This window comes from Amblyomma americanum, chromosome 3 (assembly GCF_052857255.1).
Source record: "Amblyomma americanum isolate KBUSLIRL-KWMA chromosome 3, ASM5285725v1, whole genome shotgun sequence".
Classification (NCBI taxonomy): Eukaryota; Metazoa; Arthropoda; class Arachnida; order Ixodida; family Ixodidae; genus Amblyomma; species Amblyomma americanum.
The window spans coordinates 191,039,130-191,058,917 of NC_135499.1; the positions used below are offsets into that span (position 1 = coordinate 191,039,130).

Here is a 19,788-nt window from a genome sequence, read left to right on the forward strand (position 1 = left end):
AATATCGCGAAGGTATTTCGCATCAAAAAGATGAAGTGGGGCAGCTGCTGTTGGCCACCGGCCTCACTCGCACCAAAAGAACTCATTTTGGTTGCATGTTGTCTATCCTGCATAATTTGGCATGACAATGTTTTTCGTTTTCAAGCAATTATTAAGGTGTTTATTATTATTTTTGGTCTTTTATGACTGTTCTAAGTGCGCAGGTGCCCGCCTATGTTTCCTTGATTTATTTTCTTTGTTTCGGAATAAATTTTATTGGGAGTCCTGTTCCTGTTTTCTTGCATGTTCTTTTAGTCCCTCATCCCTCCAACGACGTTTTGCGATGAGAACTGAGGGCTCGAAATCTTAATCGCATTTAAGGCTACACTTTGATGATCCTAAACTTTGGCTTTATTGTCAACTTGCGGTTTATTATCAACGCCTTGCACTTCTAAGAGCAAACAAAATAGCTCATTATCATGGCAAGACGTACCGCACTGGCTGTGCAACTGCTGAAAGACAAAAATGCAGATTAAACAAATCCGCATAAGCCGCCACGCGTTTGTTGACGAAAAGCAATTTTCGCATGTTTAACGCGAGCAATTTAAAATTTTACAGTGAAGCCATCTCGGCCCTTCCGCATTCTGACACAAAGTGACAGAACGATACAGTCGAATTTATTATTTGGCTTTCATCGTAATCGTGATCATCATCACCATCCTGACTACGTCCGCTGCAGGACAAAGCCCACTCCCATATCACTTCGATTAACCTTCACCTCTGCCGACTGTGCCAACCTTACCCGCCAACTTAATCTCATCCGCCTACCTAACTTTCTGTCACCCACTGCTGCTTCCCTTCTGTTAGAATCCACTCCGCTTCCAGGTGCTCCTACTGTCGCATGCTAACAAGTGTTACAAGTGCTGGTACCCTGTTTGTCACAGTCTTTGTAGTGGTAGTTACAGTACGCCACCTCTACGAGCCTTCAGCGTGGCCACCGTGGCCACCCCAGGTCACGTGGTTGGCCACGTGGTGCGGCGCAGCTGCTGCTGCCGGCGGCGCGGTGCGCCGGCGAAACCCAGCTGCAACAGCTGTGCGCATGCGCCGTGTCAGGTGGGAGAAAGATGAAGAAGGAACGCAATCGAAACGGAGCGGCGAGAGACTGACTTTGAAATTCGACAGAGCAAGTTCCACACGGTCAGCTGTAGCTGCTTCGTCACTCCAGGTTTAACCAGAGCTAAACCACAGTATTTTTAAATAGCATTTCAGTCCATCCACATTCACCTGAGTGCGCATAGTGACGAAAATTGTCGTCATCCGCAGCAGCCTATCTACACCCACTGCAGGACAAAAACCTCTCCCATAATTTTCTAACTAATCCTGTCCTGTGTCACTTGCAGCCACCATATCTACGCAAATTGCCTAGTCTCATTCGCCCACTTTACTTTCTTCGGCCGCATGCTCCGCTAACCCTCCCTTTGAATTCATTCCGTTGCCTACAACGCCCATATGTTATCTTGCCTTCGCGTCACATGACCTGGCCAAGCCCATTAAAGATGACCCTTTCGTTAGCCTCCACAATTCTGCTCCGTTGGTAAGTAGCTGTAAGATAGAACTGTTATATATTTTACTCTTGAGAATAATCGCTATACTGTCTGTCATTCATGATCCGAGAGAACCTGCCAAATGCACTCTACACCATTCTTATTATTCTGGAAATTTAACTCTTGTGATCTGGATTTGCAATCACACTGCCCCAAGTCAATGTATTTTCTTACCTCTTCCACCGCCTCGCTACCAATCATAAACTGCTGTTCCTTTTCGAGACTGTTTAACATAACTTTGGTTTTCTGCATATTAATTTTACACCCACCATTCTTCTCTGCCTGTTTAAGTCAAAGATCATGCTCTGAATTTCCTCCCCTGAGTGACTTAGCAAGGCAATGTCATTAGCGAATATCAGATTACAAAGGTATTCTCTATTAACTCTCATCACCAGTTGTTGTCATTTGCTTCACTGAAACCTAAAAGTGTCCCAACTCTATTAGCGATTAGCTTGCTAAATGTCTTGTTGGCAAGGCCACTAAGCTGATCAGTACGTAAATGTTTCAAGTCATTGACGCCCCCGTTCTGATGCATTCAGATAATATTAGCGTTCTTCCACGCTTCAGGTACTCTTAAAGTCATAAAGCTTTGCGTATACAGGGTGGCTACTTTTTCTGACACAACCTCATCCTTACAAGCAGCTTTCTTCATCTGCATTCTTCTTAAGGCTTTTTTACTCCCTCTTTCGTTAGTGGTGAGATGTTCGGTTGTTGTGTAATACTACACATCTCATTTACGTCCTGATTTCTTTGGCTACGGTATAGATTTATGAACTATTCGGCTATTTTAACTACATTTTTAATATTGCAAATGACATTTCCCTCTTTGTCGCATAACGCGCACATGTGATTTATTTATTCACAGAGGCTGCTGTCTTTGGTGAGATGTGCTGCAAGAGTCGTTATAAATGCAAAAACAAAGAAGAACATGTTATTAGGTACTGGCAATGTAAAGGCAATGTACTGGCAAACTCTTCAGGAGGAATACTGTACAAGGAACCATAAAGGTTTTCCAAATTTCAGTCGACATGAGAAAACCAAGAGTACTTAAAACAGTCTAAAAAGCACGAAAAAGTACAATGTTCAGCGGGTCACTGCGTCGTGTTCTACGCAAGGAATGAGTAATGAAAGTGACAGGGGCTGCAATGGATCACAGTAGTTAATGGACGATCCTGTGCAATCGGACAATGCGGTCCTGCACACACAGTACTTTAATGGCTGGAGCGATAATTCCTTTGCAAGCGACGAAGGGGAAAAGTTACGGTCGAAACAATGACAAACAAAATTCACTGGTTTATTTTGAATGGATTCCAACTTTTCAATATCACATGCGCAGTGCGGGGACCAGACGTAGGCCTGTGCCTAGATTCCTCTTCACGGCTTTTAGGCTACCTCCATTCTTTCTTTTATCCTTTATCCGTTCTTCCCGTTATCCGTTATTCTTTCTAGCCACCCTACCGCCTACTTCTACTATACTCTTAGTAACGATAGCTGTGAGGTTATAGTTAATTGCTTGAACATTAAGGTCGTCGTCCGCAGTTAAAGCCTAATATCTGTTCTGCAGCGAGATCCTGAACATCTTTACTTTCCCCACACCGCAAACTCTTTAATTGGCTTCCACCTCACTAGTTTCTTCTGTTCCGTCTTCAAGTCTAGGCAAGTTCTAAAACTTACCTTCCTATTATCCCTACAATGCACCTTTCCGAGGACTCCTGTTTCTTTCATGATACTAGGGTAAGCGCACAGTATGAAGTCTATTTTATATTTGTCTCATCGTTGGGGCTATTACACGTAAACTTTATGTTCTCTCGTATGCTGAAGAAGGTATTCATGATCCGAAAGATGATTTCTCTCGGCGAACTCTACACGTAACGCCCCCTGCTATTCCTGGATCCTTTGTCATATTCGCCCACTGCCTAGGCTTCTCGCCTTCCCTGGCATTAATGCGCCCATCAGCAAAATCTTCTGTGTTTTCACTTTGCCCATTGCCGATTCCACGTCTTCAAAGACGCTTTCGACGATCGGGTCATCATGGCTGCAACAATAGCGCGTCAGCTTGTGCCACCTTCAGTTTGTACCTCTTATTAAGCTTAATTGCGATAATTACCACCCTCTCGCAAATTCTATACCATGACATATTATGCTATGCCTGGCTTTACGTGTATGCAGACACTCGCTGCATCACAGTGCGCCGTCCTGCGGCAGTAGACACACGATTGCATGAGTACTGTTACCAACCAGGGGTCTGAAGGGATAATGAGGCACGTAAGGTGCTATGAGACATTCCCACAGGCAAGTTGCGAGAGATCTGCGATTCGTATTGCTCGTATTATCATTGTTTTAAGCTGGTGAGGAGTCTTCCAGATGGCTTAACACGAGTGCTGTGATCTGCACACGTCTTTATAAATGGCGGCACTCATCACCAGCAGTTGCTGTGGAAGGGCTTTCTGGTGTCAAAACGAGAACCATTATATCGCCCATGAGCAAAGAAGTCGTCGCTGACAACATATAGTAAAGACTTTAGGGTACACTAATGTAGCGAAAAGCGTGTGTTTTTTATGATTTGCCACCTACACAGCTGGTTTGGTGTTTAAGAGATAGCGCGTAGTGTTTCGTCCAAATTTTATTTTAGTGCGAACGCTCTACGTCGTGACCAAAGCTACAAAAGTCGTATCACAGCTGAAACCGTCTAAGGAAAGCATAATATGCCCAGCCCTGTGCCTGGCACTCAGGCAGTATATCATCTTGTACCAGCACGTTTAAATATAAGTTCTAACTTTAGCTTCCAGACCTCGTTACGTACGCTGTGCGCTTAAGTGCAACAAGGTTTTCCCAACATGTACACTCGTACTGGAGCCCAAGTATCTGAGCCATGCGAGTACAAGCCAGTAACTCGTGCGTAATAATCCTCCAATATTGGTGCTCTGAGGGCGCAGAGCACTCTTAGCGGAGTCTCCTAAAGCGAGCTTAGTGATCTTACTGCAAGCGCCTGAGCAACGTGGTCTTTACTTTTGCTTGCCTGACCAAAGGATCGTTTCAGCCGTCTAGGCGAAAGAACCACGCTGCATCAATAAGACACCCAGTTCTGTACTGAAAAACGATGGGGCACAAACCAGGAGGTCACCGTGGATTAGGTTGGATATGTCGTGGAAACTGCCGTCCTGCTTCTGCTGGGTCAAAATGTAACGGAGCCCACTTGTGACGACCTTCTCGTCGATGAGGATAGACTTCCGGGCTTCGCACAAAGTTCTCACCACGAATGCTGTTAGCCTGCGAGGACATGAGAGTGAGACACGCGTGCGACGTCGTGTATCGCACAAGGTTATTGTACAGTGCCACTAGCAAACAGGTGTAATCGCTGCTTCACCCGCGGCCTCCCATTTCAGCTTTGGAGGCCACCCTGCTGCTCCTTCAGTACACCATATGATTTAGAAGACCAATATTGCTTGCTAAGATTTTTAATAAAATAGCACTTATAATGTCGTTTCACAAAAAAAAGTGGCAGGGTTAGTCCATAGTTAAACCGAGTAGACGTCCGAATGCACGTGTTTATCGTGGTTGGCTCATTGCCCGGCCGTCGGCACGTCTGGCGTATTAGACTGAGGCTGAGCTGTTATCGAGGTTAAGCTGATATGATCTGTTCTCGCCGAAGATGGAAGCTGATGTAAACGATGTGCAATGCACAACGCGAGATTGAGTCGCATTTTTAACACAAGGTGCGATCGGATGCCGCGGCAGCGTAGTGCCCTAGTGCAGTGGCCAGAGAAGCTGATCTGCTCGCGCCGCCGCGGGTTCGAAATGAAGCGGGGCAATATTTATTTCATTTCTGCATGGGCTGTTGCTTTGCTCGGTTTGGCCAAGGTCACCCTCCCATTGTCTACAGCATGCAGGAGCGACGCTACTCCGAACTAACCTGAGCTTGCACGAGTTACTTTTAGGCTTCACATCATATTCTTGGTTGGTATCGTCTTAAGTGGTGCTTTTGTACTAAAAATCAGACTTCTGAGTCACGAAATTCGCTGTCTGGTCGAGAGAGGTCGCGGGGCCTTGTGACGCCATCACATCCTGCCCACCGGAATGTGAACAAACTTCGCAACATTGCCCTATTCAATGCAACTGCCACCTGCCCATCGTGGCGCTGAGCATGCGCCTTACGGGAGCTCGGGAAGAGCACCTGGGTGTCACAAGCCTCACCGGTGGCTGTGTTTGAGGCAGTCACCTGACGGAGCAGTGGTGCATGTTTAACCGCTGCACCACTATTCCAGTATTGTTATGAAGGCTCCCCTTGATGTAGGAATTCCACTGAGTGGGCTGGGAGGTCATCAACTCCACGTGACCGCCAGTGGATCAATGATGGAGTGGAGCGAAATTTAAAAATCTGATGGCTTCCAAGATTTGGAAGTTCGTCCACTCCCCTAAATTCTAAATTACCCCAAAATTTTGGTAGAAACCCACCCTCCCACCTCAGAAAATGAGTTAAGGTGGATTAGTGGGGGAATTAAGGTGAATAAGTGGGTTGGTTTAGTAAAATCTCATAAGATAATTCAATGGAAGGTACATGAACATTCTAGAAGGCAATGACTGATGTGTACCATATAAGGACACTGGAAGCCGCCGCTGTGGCTCTGTGGTTACGGCGCTCGGCTGCTGACCCAAAAGGCCCGGGTTAGATCCCGGCCGCGGTGGTCGAATTTCGATGGAGGCAAAATTCAAGGGTCCCATGAACTGTTCAATGTTAGTGCACGTTAAAGAACCACAGGTGGTCGACATTTCCGAAGCCCTTCACTACGGCGTCCCTTATAGCCTGAGTGACTGAAATATTAAGCCCCCATAAACCGAAACCGCTTCCAGCCTTAGTTTTGGCGGGAATTTCTCAAGAAAGTGATTAGACACTGAAGTAGACACCATAGGAGGCAAACTATAGGCTATCACATTTTCTGCCTTAATAATGTGGTTAAGAAGGCCAGCAAGATTTTTTTCCTCCATTCGGCGAGAGTATAGGAACGCTTCAACGAGTGTTAAGAAGCTCAACACCTTTGACTTACAAGAGCAAGGATTTAGTAACACCATTGAATGTGAACTGCTGAAAAATGTGCTCTAAACACACTCACCATAGACTGGACCTGTAATGATTCCAAACCGCGAAGGACCCGTCAGGTTTCCGGAAATTGAGGATCCGCTGGTAGCCTGGAATAGGGCGAAGCATTTGTTCGCACAGAAAAACCACAATAACGGTGCGAGCTTTTCTTATTTTTTCATAACCGCCAACAACAGCGAAATGCAGGGGACGAGTCGTTCTTACACGCACTTTAGCCCAATTTAGCGCCCTTTAGCGCAATTCAGGGCACTTTAGCCCTTTCTGCCCTGGTCTCGTCAAATGACGACAGGACTTACAATCGGAATTTAAGCATGAAAATGAATCGAAACTGCTTGTATTTTCCCCCATTGTACTATTGGAAGTACTAGGGCCACCGCCATGGTCAGTCACGTGACTCTACAGAGCCGGGTCGAACGAGGAAGAAGAAATGACAATAACAAAAATGGCGGACAGGCCATCAGGTACGTGCGCTTTTTTTCATAATTGAATAACCCCTGCGTAGTTTACGTTGCGATTTTTTTATAGTGTCTAAACAGACTGCAGAGAATGCATGTACCTGAATAAGTGTCATTGCATCGTGATATTGCTTGTAAGAAGATGTTTTTTCCGTGTGCGGTTTTGACGACAACACGGCTTTCTGGTTGTATATGGCGTGCCGTCGGCTTGCCATTGCGTGCGATTTCAGTGCGTCTTTTTTCTTTTTTCAGGCCCGCCTATACCGTGTATACCGACAGATTAATTCTATTCCCACCACAACTTGCGTTCTAGGCATCTGGAGGAATTCACGGACGCAGTTTTCCGAGAACTTGATAATCGAAACTTGTCTGATGTGGAGAGAGAAATCGACGGATCTTCCGACAGCGGTGACGAGTTTGAGCAGCCTGAGCCAGAACAGGTGGAAAGTGAGGATGAAAGCTCGGACGATGATTGCAAACCATCGACAGCTGCATGGACAAGGAATAAGTTCGTAAAACCGGACACAAATTTTGAGTGCGAAGAATTTGCTTCATTGATTGCTGTCGAAAAAATGCGCTCACCGTGGGAGTATTTCTGTCGCTACATTCCGAGGAGCGTATTAATTGAACTAGCCGAAAAGACGAACCAGTATTCTCTACTGCAAGAAGGCAAATCTGTGAACACAAACGAACAAGAGATCCGACAACTCTGCACTTCACCTCGTCATGGGCTTCATGCCATACCCAAGGCTGCGGTTATATTGGAAGTCGGAAATGAAGACTAGGCTGGTTGCATCTACCGAGCTCTCACGCAACCGCTTTGAAAAGGTGAAAAACAATCTCAACATTGTTGACGTGTCTCAGCTTGACCGTGATGATCGCCTCTGGAAGTTAAAATCTCTTCTTGATAAATTCGAAGAAAGGTATCAGGCACTGCATGTGGAGGAGCGATTGTGTATCGATGAGCAAATTGTTCCCTTCAAGGGAAAGCTGGATATAAAACTATGTGGAAGGGAGACCACACCCCCGCGGTATAAAAATCTTCATGTTTTGTGGAGAGTCTGGCATCGTGCATTTTCGCTGCCGTATCAGGTGTCAACGACGTGGTTAGAAGAAAGCCACAAGCAACAATGTGGTGTGACAGGTCCCTGCGACAAGGGACACAGACTATTTTTCGAAAATTATTTTAACATCGCCATCTCTCCTGCGCGCGCTGCTAGACAAGGAAATATTTGCGGCAGGAACTGTTCGAACCAAAAGTTGTGAAAAATGCCAAATAGAGTCAGAGAAAGTTCTAAAGAAAAATGGCCCCGGAACTTCAGCTTCCATGTCAGCAAGGACGGAAAAGTAGCCGTCACGCGATGGTATGACAACAAAGCTATGACCATGGCATCGAACTTTGTGGCCGTCGAGGACGAGGACACCGCCAGGCGATGGAGCGAGACATATAAGTGCTACATTGAACTGAAACGCCCAGCTCTTGTCAGGATGTACAACAGCAGCATGGGTGGTGTCGATAAAACCGACTTCCTTGTATACCTCTACTGTACGAAGATTCGGTCGCGAAAGTGCACGCAGAGGACGACATTTCCCGTTATCAATGCCTCAGTTTTGAAGGCACGGCTGGAGCATAGACGTGATGCAGCTTCACGAGGGCTGATGCCTGAAAAGCAACTGGACTTTCTCGGCTTCATCCTCCATATTAGTGAAGCACTTGCACAAGCCGGCAGCCTGCCAAAGATGCAAAAGCGAGGAAGGCCGTCACTCTCCCCTCTGGTGACTTCGAAAAAAGCAAGATATGCTGAAAATAGGCCTGTACAAGACATCAAGTTTGATAAGGCAGGACACTGGCCTCTTCGTACTGACAGCAGGGAACAGCGTTGTAAGCTCGAGGGATACACAGGACAAACCCGTATCGTGTGCGAAAAATGCAACGTCCACCAGTGTCTTGTCAAGGCTCGAAACTGCTTCAGAGGCTTCCACATGAACAATTAGTGTGTTTGCAAGGATTGTGTTCTCCACCTCTGAATAAATAAGGTTTTCGCTGCCTTTCACAACCACTGAGTCCTGATGTGCAGTATTGACGACATGATTGTAAATCGACAAATAATAACACAAATGACTTAGTTTTTGCTCAGGCATGTTTCTGGAGTACTTGCGGTGTCAAATATGCGAAGCAAAAAAATATATGCAAAAATAGAAAATCCAGGGCTTAAAGGGTAAGAAATAAAATATTGCTTTAGTGCACCTTAAATACTCGTCAAATTAAAAAAAGAACTTTTTAAAGATGACTAGAGATGACTCAGTGCTGCTAATGAGAAAACAATGTTTGTGGAAGATGCAGTTCTTTGTCCGCACAGATGTCAATGCCACGACAAAATGATGGCTTTTCCTGCGGAGTGAAGGCAGCAAAACACAATAAGCAAACCACGTAAATGAAAATAATAAAAGGCGCTTTGCCGATAGTCAAGGCAATTTTTTCATGTACAGAAAACGCATAGGTGCGAATTTACCAGCTTAATTTCACAAGCGGAAATCAAGCAATGCTTGCATTCATGACTAAACAAGGGAAGGGCCAGCACAAACATTGGGCACAACGCAACAATAATCACTAAGACTCCTGCTTTCCTGGCAGGCGCATTCTGTGTGAGCGCAGGGCACTTAACGTCGCTCTTTGGAATTCTTTGTAGAAAACGCATTCATGACAGACACGCCCGTGAAGATTTTCGCAAAATGCCCTGTACCGATATGCAAGGCATCCGCGATAGCTAAGGTGCGATGTGTTTTAAGAAACCAGCAGAGGAAGTGCTACTGAGAATTATTCTAAAGCCCAAAGGAAAAAGGCGAGCACGAGCACTGGAACATATCTGACATGTTCAGGAGACTACGGATGTCAAATATGCCTATGCCGTCATAATTCTCGCGAGTACAGCATCTGCGATGACGGCATTTTTGCTTTCCGCCAGAGCAAGTACTTTAGGTCCTCGGTCCTATTGCTTTAGTTAGGGATGTTCGAAGAATTTCCGACAACAAGAGCTGTAATGAAGACCGAAGCAGGTGTTGAGCGCCGAGTGGCCGGATATAAATCACGTACCACTGCTGATGAAGCCCAGCGCTCTGTCCTCGTCTACGGGCGATATGCGGCTGGCGGTCTTCAGATACTCGTAGGCGTACAGCGTTGGTGCCAGGCCGATCATGGTCTGTTCACCGCAGCCATGTGGCATCCTCAGAAGCGTTCCCGGGTTCTTTACGGACGCCTCCAAAGCAGCGCCCATGTCATCACCTGCAGGGTAGGCACGAGAAAACAGAATGGAAAAACAATTACGGAGTTCGGCGACGGATTTAAGCCGAACATCACCTGACTGAAGAGAGACTACGGCATTCTAAAGTGGGCATAGTACTGATTAATAGGGCACCACAGATCCTAATCAGCACTAGTAATGAACGGGCCCAGTAATAATACTTGCTCTGAACACTTAAGTATACAATTCGTATACTGTATTCACTCTTGATATTGCTACAGAGCCCTGAACACTTTTTATGCGTTTGCCACTGCAAGAAGGGTTGGCGATGCAGTATCCGCATTTTGTTGTGAACATTCCAACAATACTCGCTGTTTTCGCACTTATGGCATAAACGTTTTCCCATTCGAGCTATCATCTCTTTAGAGCCTGGAGGCAATAAACACTGCTGTAAGAAAAATGTGCGTGTGGATTAGGAAGCGCAACTCGGAGATGGTTTTAGAATACTGCCAATTTTGTTTCCACAGAAACGATCTTGAGGCAGGCGCTGGACTGCACTGTCATATGATCGAAATATTGAACTTTTTCGACTATCCAAACATGAATCAGCTCTTTCAAACTTGTTGCTTCTCCTCCCACTCCTAACAACGTCTCTCCCTAGGCTGGATGAAACGTGCTTACCACAGCAGTTGGTGCTGTATGAGTATACTGCCCTCCAGTATCTGTGCGTAGAGATTCACAGGTGCAAGTAATCAAAAAGCGAGCTTCCGAGCACATGTCGTTTGCCAGAATTTTCTTCAGAAGGTGTGCTGGCTGTACATGTCGACGTTCTCGCTCGATGTGTATGTCTGGCGTTCATAATCTGACGGCTGTTTTTTTTAATAGATAGCAATGAGTTCTAGTAGAAGTGAAGTGGGCTGCACCCATCGTTACGTGACAAACACGGCGAGTACTTATAGCCAGCAAGTGTTAGTGCACTAATTATAGGGATATCTTGTGGACAAACCTGAAGCACGTCTAGCACTGCCGCGTATCGCAACGACGTGCAACTTTGCTCTATACAAAAGCACCTGTTCGCAAATATCAAGCGGTGGCTGACAACACCAGGGCTCTTAATTAAAAAAGCGTACTACGTGGCAATGAACAGACTACATCTGTGTGAAGCTTGCCACAAGCAACCTTTCTTCCTGCGCCAAAATCTCGAACTAGATGGTTTCTAAGCGTGCACCTCAGAACAGCTTCCACACAAGACATCTTTTTCTCACGTTTATTGAAACAATCTCTCAATATAAGCACAGCTGTCCAATGCAATAGACAATGCGTGCTCACCAACGATGTCGATCTCACAGCGTTCGGAGCCAGGAATCACTTCCTTAGGGGATCGGCCAGGCCGCTTCATCTGGATGAGTTGCTTGCCTCCAAGCCCGAACTTTTCTGCGGACAGCATGTTTCAGGCGCACCATCTTAAAGACAAGGCACCACTGCTTCAGCAGAGGGCGGTAATTATTATCATTATGAGAGCAATGAATAACTGCGCAATAAGGACAGGACAAGAGAGAATAACCACACGGGACAAGCGCAGACCAACAACTGGTTTATTGCACAAACGCCTACCTCCTTCAACAACAAAGCGCCTGCGCACCAACCACAAAGACAGAAGCCATAATCATCTCGTCAAACCAGGAAACTCCAACTCCTTGCGGTACAAGTGTATAGAAGCTTCGCTATCGCGTTTCTCAGGCCCGAATCTCACGATTTCCAAGACTTCGATAATTTTACATTCTTTCTTATTCCTTGCGCGTCCGATAACTTTAGTCCTGCCGAAAAGCGGAGTGCATTCTTTCTCATCATACTTGTAGGTCTTACAATGCCTAGGCAGTACCAACTAGCCCCTCACCGCACTCTTCTAGATTTCAATTATTATCACCACAATATAAATCAGAGTGCTTCATTCCGGCACCCAGTTTAATTTCCATGAATCTGTCCAGCAGTCCTTTCGATAGCTTTTCCGCGCGCCTATTCTGTCATAAACCTGTAGTAGATGGGAATAAATTCCATTTCAGTTCAGTTATAGTCAATTCAATTGATTTAAGCACGGTCAAGAAGAGGCTAAGCGTAGCTCTGTGCGGAAACCACTACGCGAAGTGTTTTGCACCATAATGCAAAATCTAGCCCAAAGCTAATTTTGAGTGCGAATACACATGCTGTAGGTCGCACCCGAGTACTTTTATGCTTATCCCAGTACTAAAGTACCAGTGTAAGGGGTTAAAGGGACGATTTCTTTCTCCTCTAAAAAGCTCGGGGAAGTTTACGCAAATCACGCCGATCTCCGCAGGCATCAATGGAAGAAGAGTCGTGGGAAAAAGTGAGAGGGCCCTCCTACTATCGAGACCGGCCCATGGCGCCGTCCTTAACAGCAGAAGGGCTTCGTCAGTTGGCGCCACCGTGTAGAGCGGCAATGTTCGGAACGCGATGGGTAGGGGGTCTTTTAGTTTTGCGCACGACTGCACAAGCCCGGTTTTTGAGCTTTTGGTTTTTCCCTGTGCTTTTGTTGCCTCTGGTGGCTTTTTGGAAACCACAAGGCAGCTTAGTTACGCAACAAATATCTCCAAAGGCCACCCTGTAGTACAGCACGCGGCACTGACAGGTGGCTTATATTTAGCACAGGGTTCCGTGTGGGTGGGTCGATATATATATATATATATATATATATATATATATATATATATATATATATATATATATATATATATATATATATATATATATATATATATATATATATATATATATATATATATATATTAAGGGATCCAACAGTTACCGGAACGAAGGTGCATAGGGGAATGTCTAATTTTTTTTAATGTGTAGAGCTGATCAGTGGGATAATAATACGTATATTTTATTTATTTATTTATTTATTTATTTATTTATTTATTTATTTATTTATTTATTTATTTATTTATTTATTTATTTATTTATTTATTTATTTATTTGAGTACCCTAAGGGCCCATTAGGGCATTACATAGGCGGGGGACGAAAAAGTTCAAGCATGAGTGAAATCTGTACAATGTAAATATATGAAGGCATTAGGAACCATAAAAAACATCTAGCAGAATCAAACAAAGAAAGAAAGAAAGAAAGGAAAGAGTAACGAAGTTTATACAATGTTTAGTAGCGTGAAACACACATAAGAACCTAAAATGTGAAGCAAACAATCAGTACCCATCGGAACACGAGTTTAAGGATACAATCAAATAAACATTTAGGTAAACAGCCTACACAGATACATATCAGATGAAGCGGAATAAATTTTACACAATGCCAAGCACTTGAAAACACTGTTTAAGTAAATAATCAAGGAAATGTGGTTTCGGACAGGTTGACACACTCTAAAAAGGTTAGCAGTGCTGCATGAAATGATGATGATTCCGTAAGCGAGACAATGTTTGCAGGTAGCGAGTTCCATTCGGCAACAGATAAAACTAGAGGCGAATTTTGATAAGCGTTAGTCCTGGCAAATATAGGTTTTACTTTATGAACATGGTCTGTGCGGGTAGAGATGTGGGGAGCGGGAAGAATATGGGCTCGAGCGAATGCAGTGTTGCTGTGGTAAAGGCTATGGGAGAAGGTCAACCGTGATAATTTCCTGCGCATGTCAAGTGGAGGGAGATTAAGTAATTTCTTTAAGGCGGACACACTTTGATATCGCGAGTATGAAGTTAAGATGAACCGCGCAGCTTTATTTTGAACTGATTCGAGTAGGTTCGTGAGATTAGAGTGATGGGGGTGCCAAATTATTGACGCATATTCTAAAGAAGGCCTGATAAGAGCATGCTTTTGTGGTGATGTGTTCAATGTGAGCATTCCAGCTTAAATTGGAGGTGAACAGGACACCCAAGTACTTGATTGAAGATACTGAGTCAACAGTAATACCGCGTATTGCATATTGGTCAGAGGTAGGTCGAGGTATCGAAGCAAATTTTACGTGTTTAGTTTTGGCTATGTTAATTTCCATCTGCCATGTGTCACACAAGTCAGTTAGTTTTGATAAATCAGACTGCAACACAGAGATGTCGGCAGGGCAGCTTATTTCATTATACAAGACGCAGTCATCTGCGAAGAGACGTATTTGTGAGGTAATATTAGTTGCGATGTCATTTATGTATATTAAAAATAGCAGTGGCCCAAGGACGGATCCTTGAGGAACACCCGAAGTGACGTGAGTGCGGTTGGAAAAGCAGTTGTTGAGACTGATTACTTGAAATCAGTTCGTTAGGAACTCCTCAATCCATCGCGTCGTGTTGTAGTTAAGCTGTAGGTTTCTAACTTTCAGTTTTAGTCGATTATGAGGTACTCGGTCGAAAGCTTTAGAAAAGTCAATAAAAATGGCGTCTGTACTAATCAATCTATGCAAAGAAATGTGAATATCTGTTACAAGTTCATAAGGTTGCGTCTGACATGAGCGATTTTGGCGAAAGCCATGTTGGCTATTGAGGAGCAGGTTATTATCGTTAAGATAGGCTATAATGTGAGAGTATAGGATGTGTTCCAGTAATTTGCAGCAGATAGATGTCAGTGATATAGGTCTGTAATTATTAGGGTCTGTTGTATTACCAGATTTAAATACCGGTATCACTAATGCTGATTTCCAATCTTCCGGTAGGCACCCTGTATCGAGTGATTGCTGAAATATTAGAGATAACAAAACTGAAGAGTAGGGCGAGGTTAATTTTAGAAGTTTAATGTGTCGGTGACTGTTGGATCTCTGTAGTTTGTCAAACGAGGCCCTCATTTCCTTTACCTTGTCTGCTATATATATATATATATATATATATATATATATATATATATATATATATATATATATATATATATATATATATATATATATATATATATATATATATATATATATATATATATATATATATATATAAACACATGAGACTTGATTAATTGGTGGTAAGGTTTTGAGCAGTATTTGCTTAAGCGTTTTTCATCTACAACACTACCCCAGATATCTAGCAATAGGTCAACTGCGGCAGCGATTACGTGAGCCTTTTACAGACCATGCTTCTTCCATTGTACCTTAAAAGTGCCCACCCAGTACCTGGGAACTAGCTGCCACGAAAAGAACGAAATCCGGTGTCATCACTGGTAAAGATCTTTGTGGCAGCCTAATTCGAGCTATTCCAAGCGAGAACTTCCAGAAATTATAGAAATATGAAGAAAACGGTAATTCCGCAGTGTTTTCCGCATAAATCCTTTCAAAATGAATATCGCTTCTTGGCATCCGATCCTTTATCTCAAGCTACCAACATGACCTAGACGGAATGATCCGTATAAATTGATTGGCCTTTAAAGGAGGATGGTGTTAAGTAATATGCACAAATATGTTAAAACATGAAGGCTTCTCAGCATAATAGACCGAGATCTTGACGTTCAAACCGTTATACCGACAGGTCTGTCAGAAATTATTTTCCTCACCTTCGTAGCTGTACGTGGGGCTCGCGACGTTCCGCGCTGGCCGTTTCTGTGTGTTTTGAGGGTCGAGAATGAGATTGAAGCTCTCATTCTTGCTGACACCAGGTGGCTAGAAAATAGAGATATGGCCACACATTTGTCAATCTTGGCCAACAGGAGAGAATGGGATAATGGGGAGTACTCTCCTTTTCGTTATCAGAGACATCGCCTGGGAAAACAAAAGAGCACTGATAGAGCAGCTTTTTAAAAGCAATGCATAACACACACACGCAAAACGCTGTCACAATTTGTCACTCACTCCAGTCGCTCTCAAGTATACCTTTTCCCCTTCTTTATTCCACCTTTTAGTCCCCTAAGTCCGCTTTCCCAGTGCAGTGTAGCCAACGGAACCCCTTTCTGGTTAACATCCCTGCCTTTCCCTCCTCCTCTTTATCTGTAAATCTATCTAAAAGCAATGCACGGCTTTTGTATCGCGTTAAGAGCCCAAGCAGCTTACTTCACGACCATGCTGTGCGGCTCGTTAAACATCGCCAGCTTCGCAAAAATTATGATCCTGGGAGGAACTCTCGTCGTCACCTCTCACAAGTTTGGACATCGACAGGGGCTGCTGAATTCCGACCACGAGGCTTAGCAGCAAACCTCTCGAGCTCCTTATTTTTGACAAAGGTTGTACGAGTCACGTAAAGTCAGAGACAAAAGTTTCACGGATACCGGTTCGCGAGAAAAAAAAAATCCTGCAGGAAGGAGGTCGACAAAAAACAGAAGCATGAGGGAATATGCGTGCTCCACCTGCTGGAACTAACACCACTTCAGTGGATAGCGGAACAACGCAAGAATGCAGCCTTATCCACGATCCCACACCGTGAAAAATTTTGTAGATGATTGGCGCCACTTTAACATAGAAGCGCAAAAAGATTTAGTTGACCAGACTGATGACTTATGAAGTTGCTCTGGCGGGCCATAAAGCTGGAAGAGACTCACCTCTACCCTGAGCATCACTTTGACAGAGTCCCTAGCTGACCCATCGCTAAGGGCGGCCACGCGGATCTCCCTCTCGCCAGCAGCCAACGGCACCACGGGGAAGACCACCGTGCGGCCCTGTCCCGCCGGCACGGTCAGCGTGCGCACCGATGAAGGCTTGCCTTCTTTGACACCCGAGCACACGTCCTTCGTCCCGAGCATCGCCACCCTAACCTGCGCAGAACGGCACGTTTATGTTCTGATGGGTGTCACGTTGCGCCCTTATTTTCAACAAACATATGCGAAAGGAGATGCTGCAAAGTTAGCTCCCAGGCACAAATCAGTCCCAACAGAACAAAGGCCTGCCTTGAGATCCTTGTGGTCGTAGTTGTACACCGTCGCCGGTATCTCGATCTGTTCCTCCTTGATCACGGAGTAAGGGAGGTTGACTTCGACGAAGAGCTTCTTGAAGACCGGAATCTGGAGAGGATCAAGTACACATATCCCGCCAGATGGGGCCACGCCCACAGCGCTGACCTCCCACGTGGTGATCGAGTCTGGGACGGTCACCTCAAGGCTAGCCTCTCCATGTTCCCTAGAATGTTGCACAAAGAAAGCATGTAGAGCAAAAATGATCGCACATGCGTATTCATTCATCTTTGCCGGAGCGTGTTTCATGGTCAGATACCTGGTTGGATACCTCTGTACTTTGGGAGTCGTTGCACATCGCTGTGATCAGCTACGCTATTAACTAATTATGTACGAATTTAGGTAACCTAATGCTACTACAAAGCAAAGGGCCTGGCTTTAGGCAATTACTGCGATTAAAATTCAGAATTAATCTGCTTGAGCCGCCCCTCTTCCAGACCTTATGTTAGCCTGTGCCTTACCCACTCACATTTTAAGAGCTGCCACAACTTGCTTCTCATAACTTCATTTGTCATAATCGTTGAAAGAAAAATAACTTTCACCATATATTGATGAGTGAAAAGTGCACTAAATGCAGTTAAGTGCCCATTAAGAGCGCTCCTGATATCGCGTGATGTTTTATTCCATGATCTGCCCTTGCGCGCTTCCTGAAACGAAGGCGAACTTCAATACATCTGCTTTTTTCCTCGAATTGCTCATTCTCTCTCAGTAATTGCAGTCAACAGCTAAATCTTTAAATAAACAAAGCTTCTGAATACGCAGTTCTAAAAGAGTGCAAATACTTCGTAAAGATTGTGTGCAAGAAACCTGTGAATTTCATTTGCAAATACGTGGTACAATTCCTGATCTGGAGAGTTAGCATCACTCATGTAGGTACGCCTTTCAAAAGAATTGTAGTCACGACTAGGCGTCAATAAAAAAAAAATGAATTCGTTACAACGCTTAGACGATTTACTTCCAAGCCAGGATAAAGTTAACAACTTCGTCAATGTTAAATGCTGGACAAAAACGCCTCCTTTTTCGTGCATGTGGGGAAAAATGACATGAACTCTGCATTAAAATATAGTTAATGATGATGGATTACTAAAAAGCGGAAATAACTAATGAGTCCGAACCGAGTTCACCACATGAGCATTCAGTCAGTCCAAAGTTCTGCAATTAAACAACGGCGTGGAAATCATTATTTTGAGGAAGGCTGCCTACCGTAGGGTTAGTTGATTGAATATCCACGTCTCTCTAAAGTTTCGCCTTTCTTCACCCTCTAAATCTTTGAAGTTGCTCATGCCCAACACGTCGGCTTCCTCTGCAGATGACCTTCCGACAGCCTGGTTGTCTGAAAGTGAGAAAAAAGGACCAATTAAGCGAACTTTCTGCGTGTTGCAAACCCGTCGGGGTTAGTGCGTCACCGGCCAGCACCTGACCAATGCTGCGATCCTCTGCCTTCAACTTAAACTAAGGACAGCTTGGAGCAAAGGCAGGTGAAGGGTGTATGTCTACACTGCTGTGTCTACCGGTACAACCCAAATGAAGTGATGCGGCGCCGTAGGCACAAGCTGCCGAAAGAAAGAAAAAAAGCTATGGGTGTGCCTAATAAGTAACCTTTAGAGCGGGAAGCGATAGCATTATATTTCACATCTGTCGCAGCTTCTGTTACCATTTCTGTGTGTGTTTGCATCAGTTTCTTTGATAGTGCCGATCTATCAATCACCATATTCTTAGCGCTAGCTACCGATGCAGGGTATCCGCTATTCTGTGACGGTGCCGACCTTTTCATATATCGCACTTTCTAATTTTTGATTTCCCTTCTTTATCTAGCCTCGTCTATACCAACTACGTTGCTCACAACCCTGTGGGCACGTTGCGATAACGTCACAAAATATGGTGGTTCTCTCGACCAATCATTAATTTAATTGCCGCCTACTATGGTTTTCAGGCTGCCGTCTGCCGCGGAGATGTGATGACGTAGCAAGGTCACGTGAACTCTCTCAACGAGTAAGCTAAGATAGTGACACCGGAAATCGGCGGGGTTTAGTTGAGACCAGAATTCTGATGCTATTGTATTAAAGTTTAAGAGGCGCTGAACTGCATTAAGCCTTTTAAAAACGGGTTAGGAAGAAATTTATGTAGCTGCGAAATTGCTGGGCGGACATTTCCTATTTTTATGAATGCTACCACTTTTCTTTTTGTAGCGATGCCTACATTACGGTAGCATATCGAGCCTTCAGCGTGGCAGCGCGCCACCCTGTGGCTGCGCCGCCACGCTGTCACGTGGTTGGTCACGTGGTGCGGAGCAGCTGCCGGCGGTGCGGCACCCTGGCTGATCACGTGGTTGTTCACGTGGTTGGTCACGTGACCAAGTTTCACTCAGCCAACGTTACTAGATAGGGTCAGTTTCAAAACTCCGCTCTGTTGCGCGGAACCACCACCGGTTCGCGCTTTAGTGGCGCTGCTGTCAAATCCGGCTCCACCTGCCACGCCGGCGCGACCAGGCGCGACTGCGACGGAGCTGCGCGTCGCGACTCGTCTTGGCCTT

The 19,788-nt window shown here is 44.9% G+C and overlaps 1 protein-coding gene across 1 annotated transcript in view; it reads right to left on the reverse strand.

Annotated features, from left to right (window-relative positions):
- Positions 1-19,788, reverse strand: part of LOC144125707 (venom factor-like) — an 88,896-nt gene that overhangs the window by 33,289 nt on the left and 35,819 nt on the right. Inside the window, exons 18-25 of the mRNA XM_077659339.1 lie at positions 18,459-18,588; positions 17,193-17,421; positions 16,848-17,060; positions 15,870-15,975; positions 11,708-11,812; positions 10,231-10,419; positions 6,695-6,770; positions 4,697-4,853 (exon numbers count right to left, since the gene is read on the reverse strand). Of these exons, the coding sequence (XP_077515465.1) occupies positions 4,697-4,853; positions 6,695-6,770; positions 10,231-10,419; positions 11,708-11,812; positions 15,870-15,975; positions 16,848-17,060; positions 17,193-17,421; positions 18,459-18,588 (1,205 nt within the window). The remainder of the gene's footprint in view (positions 1-4,696; positions 4,854-6,694; positions 6,771-10,230; positions 10,420-11,707; positions 11,813-15,869; positions 15,976-16,847; positions 17,061-17,192; positions 17,422-18,458; positions 18,589-19,788) is intronic.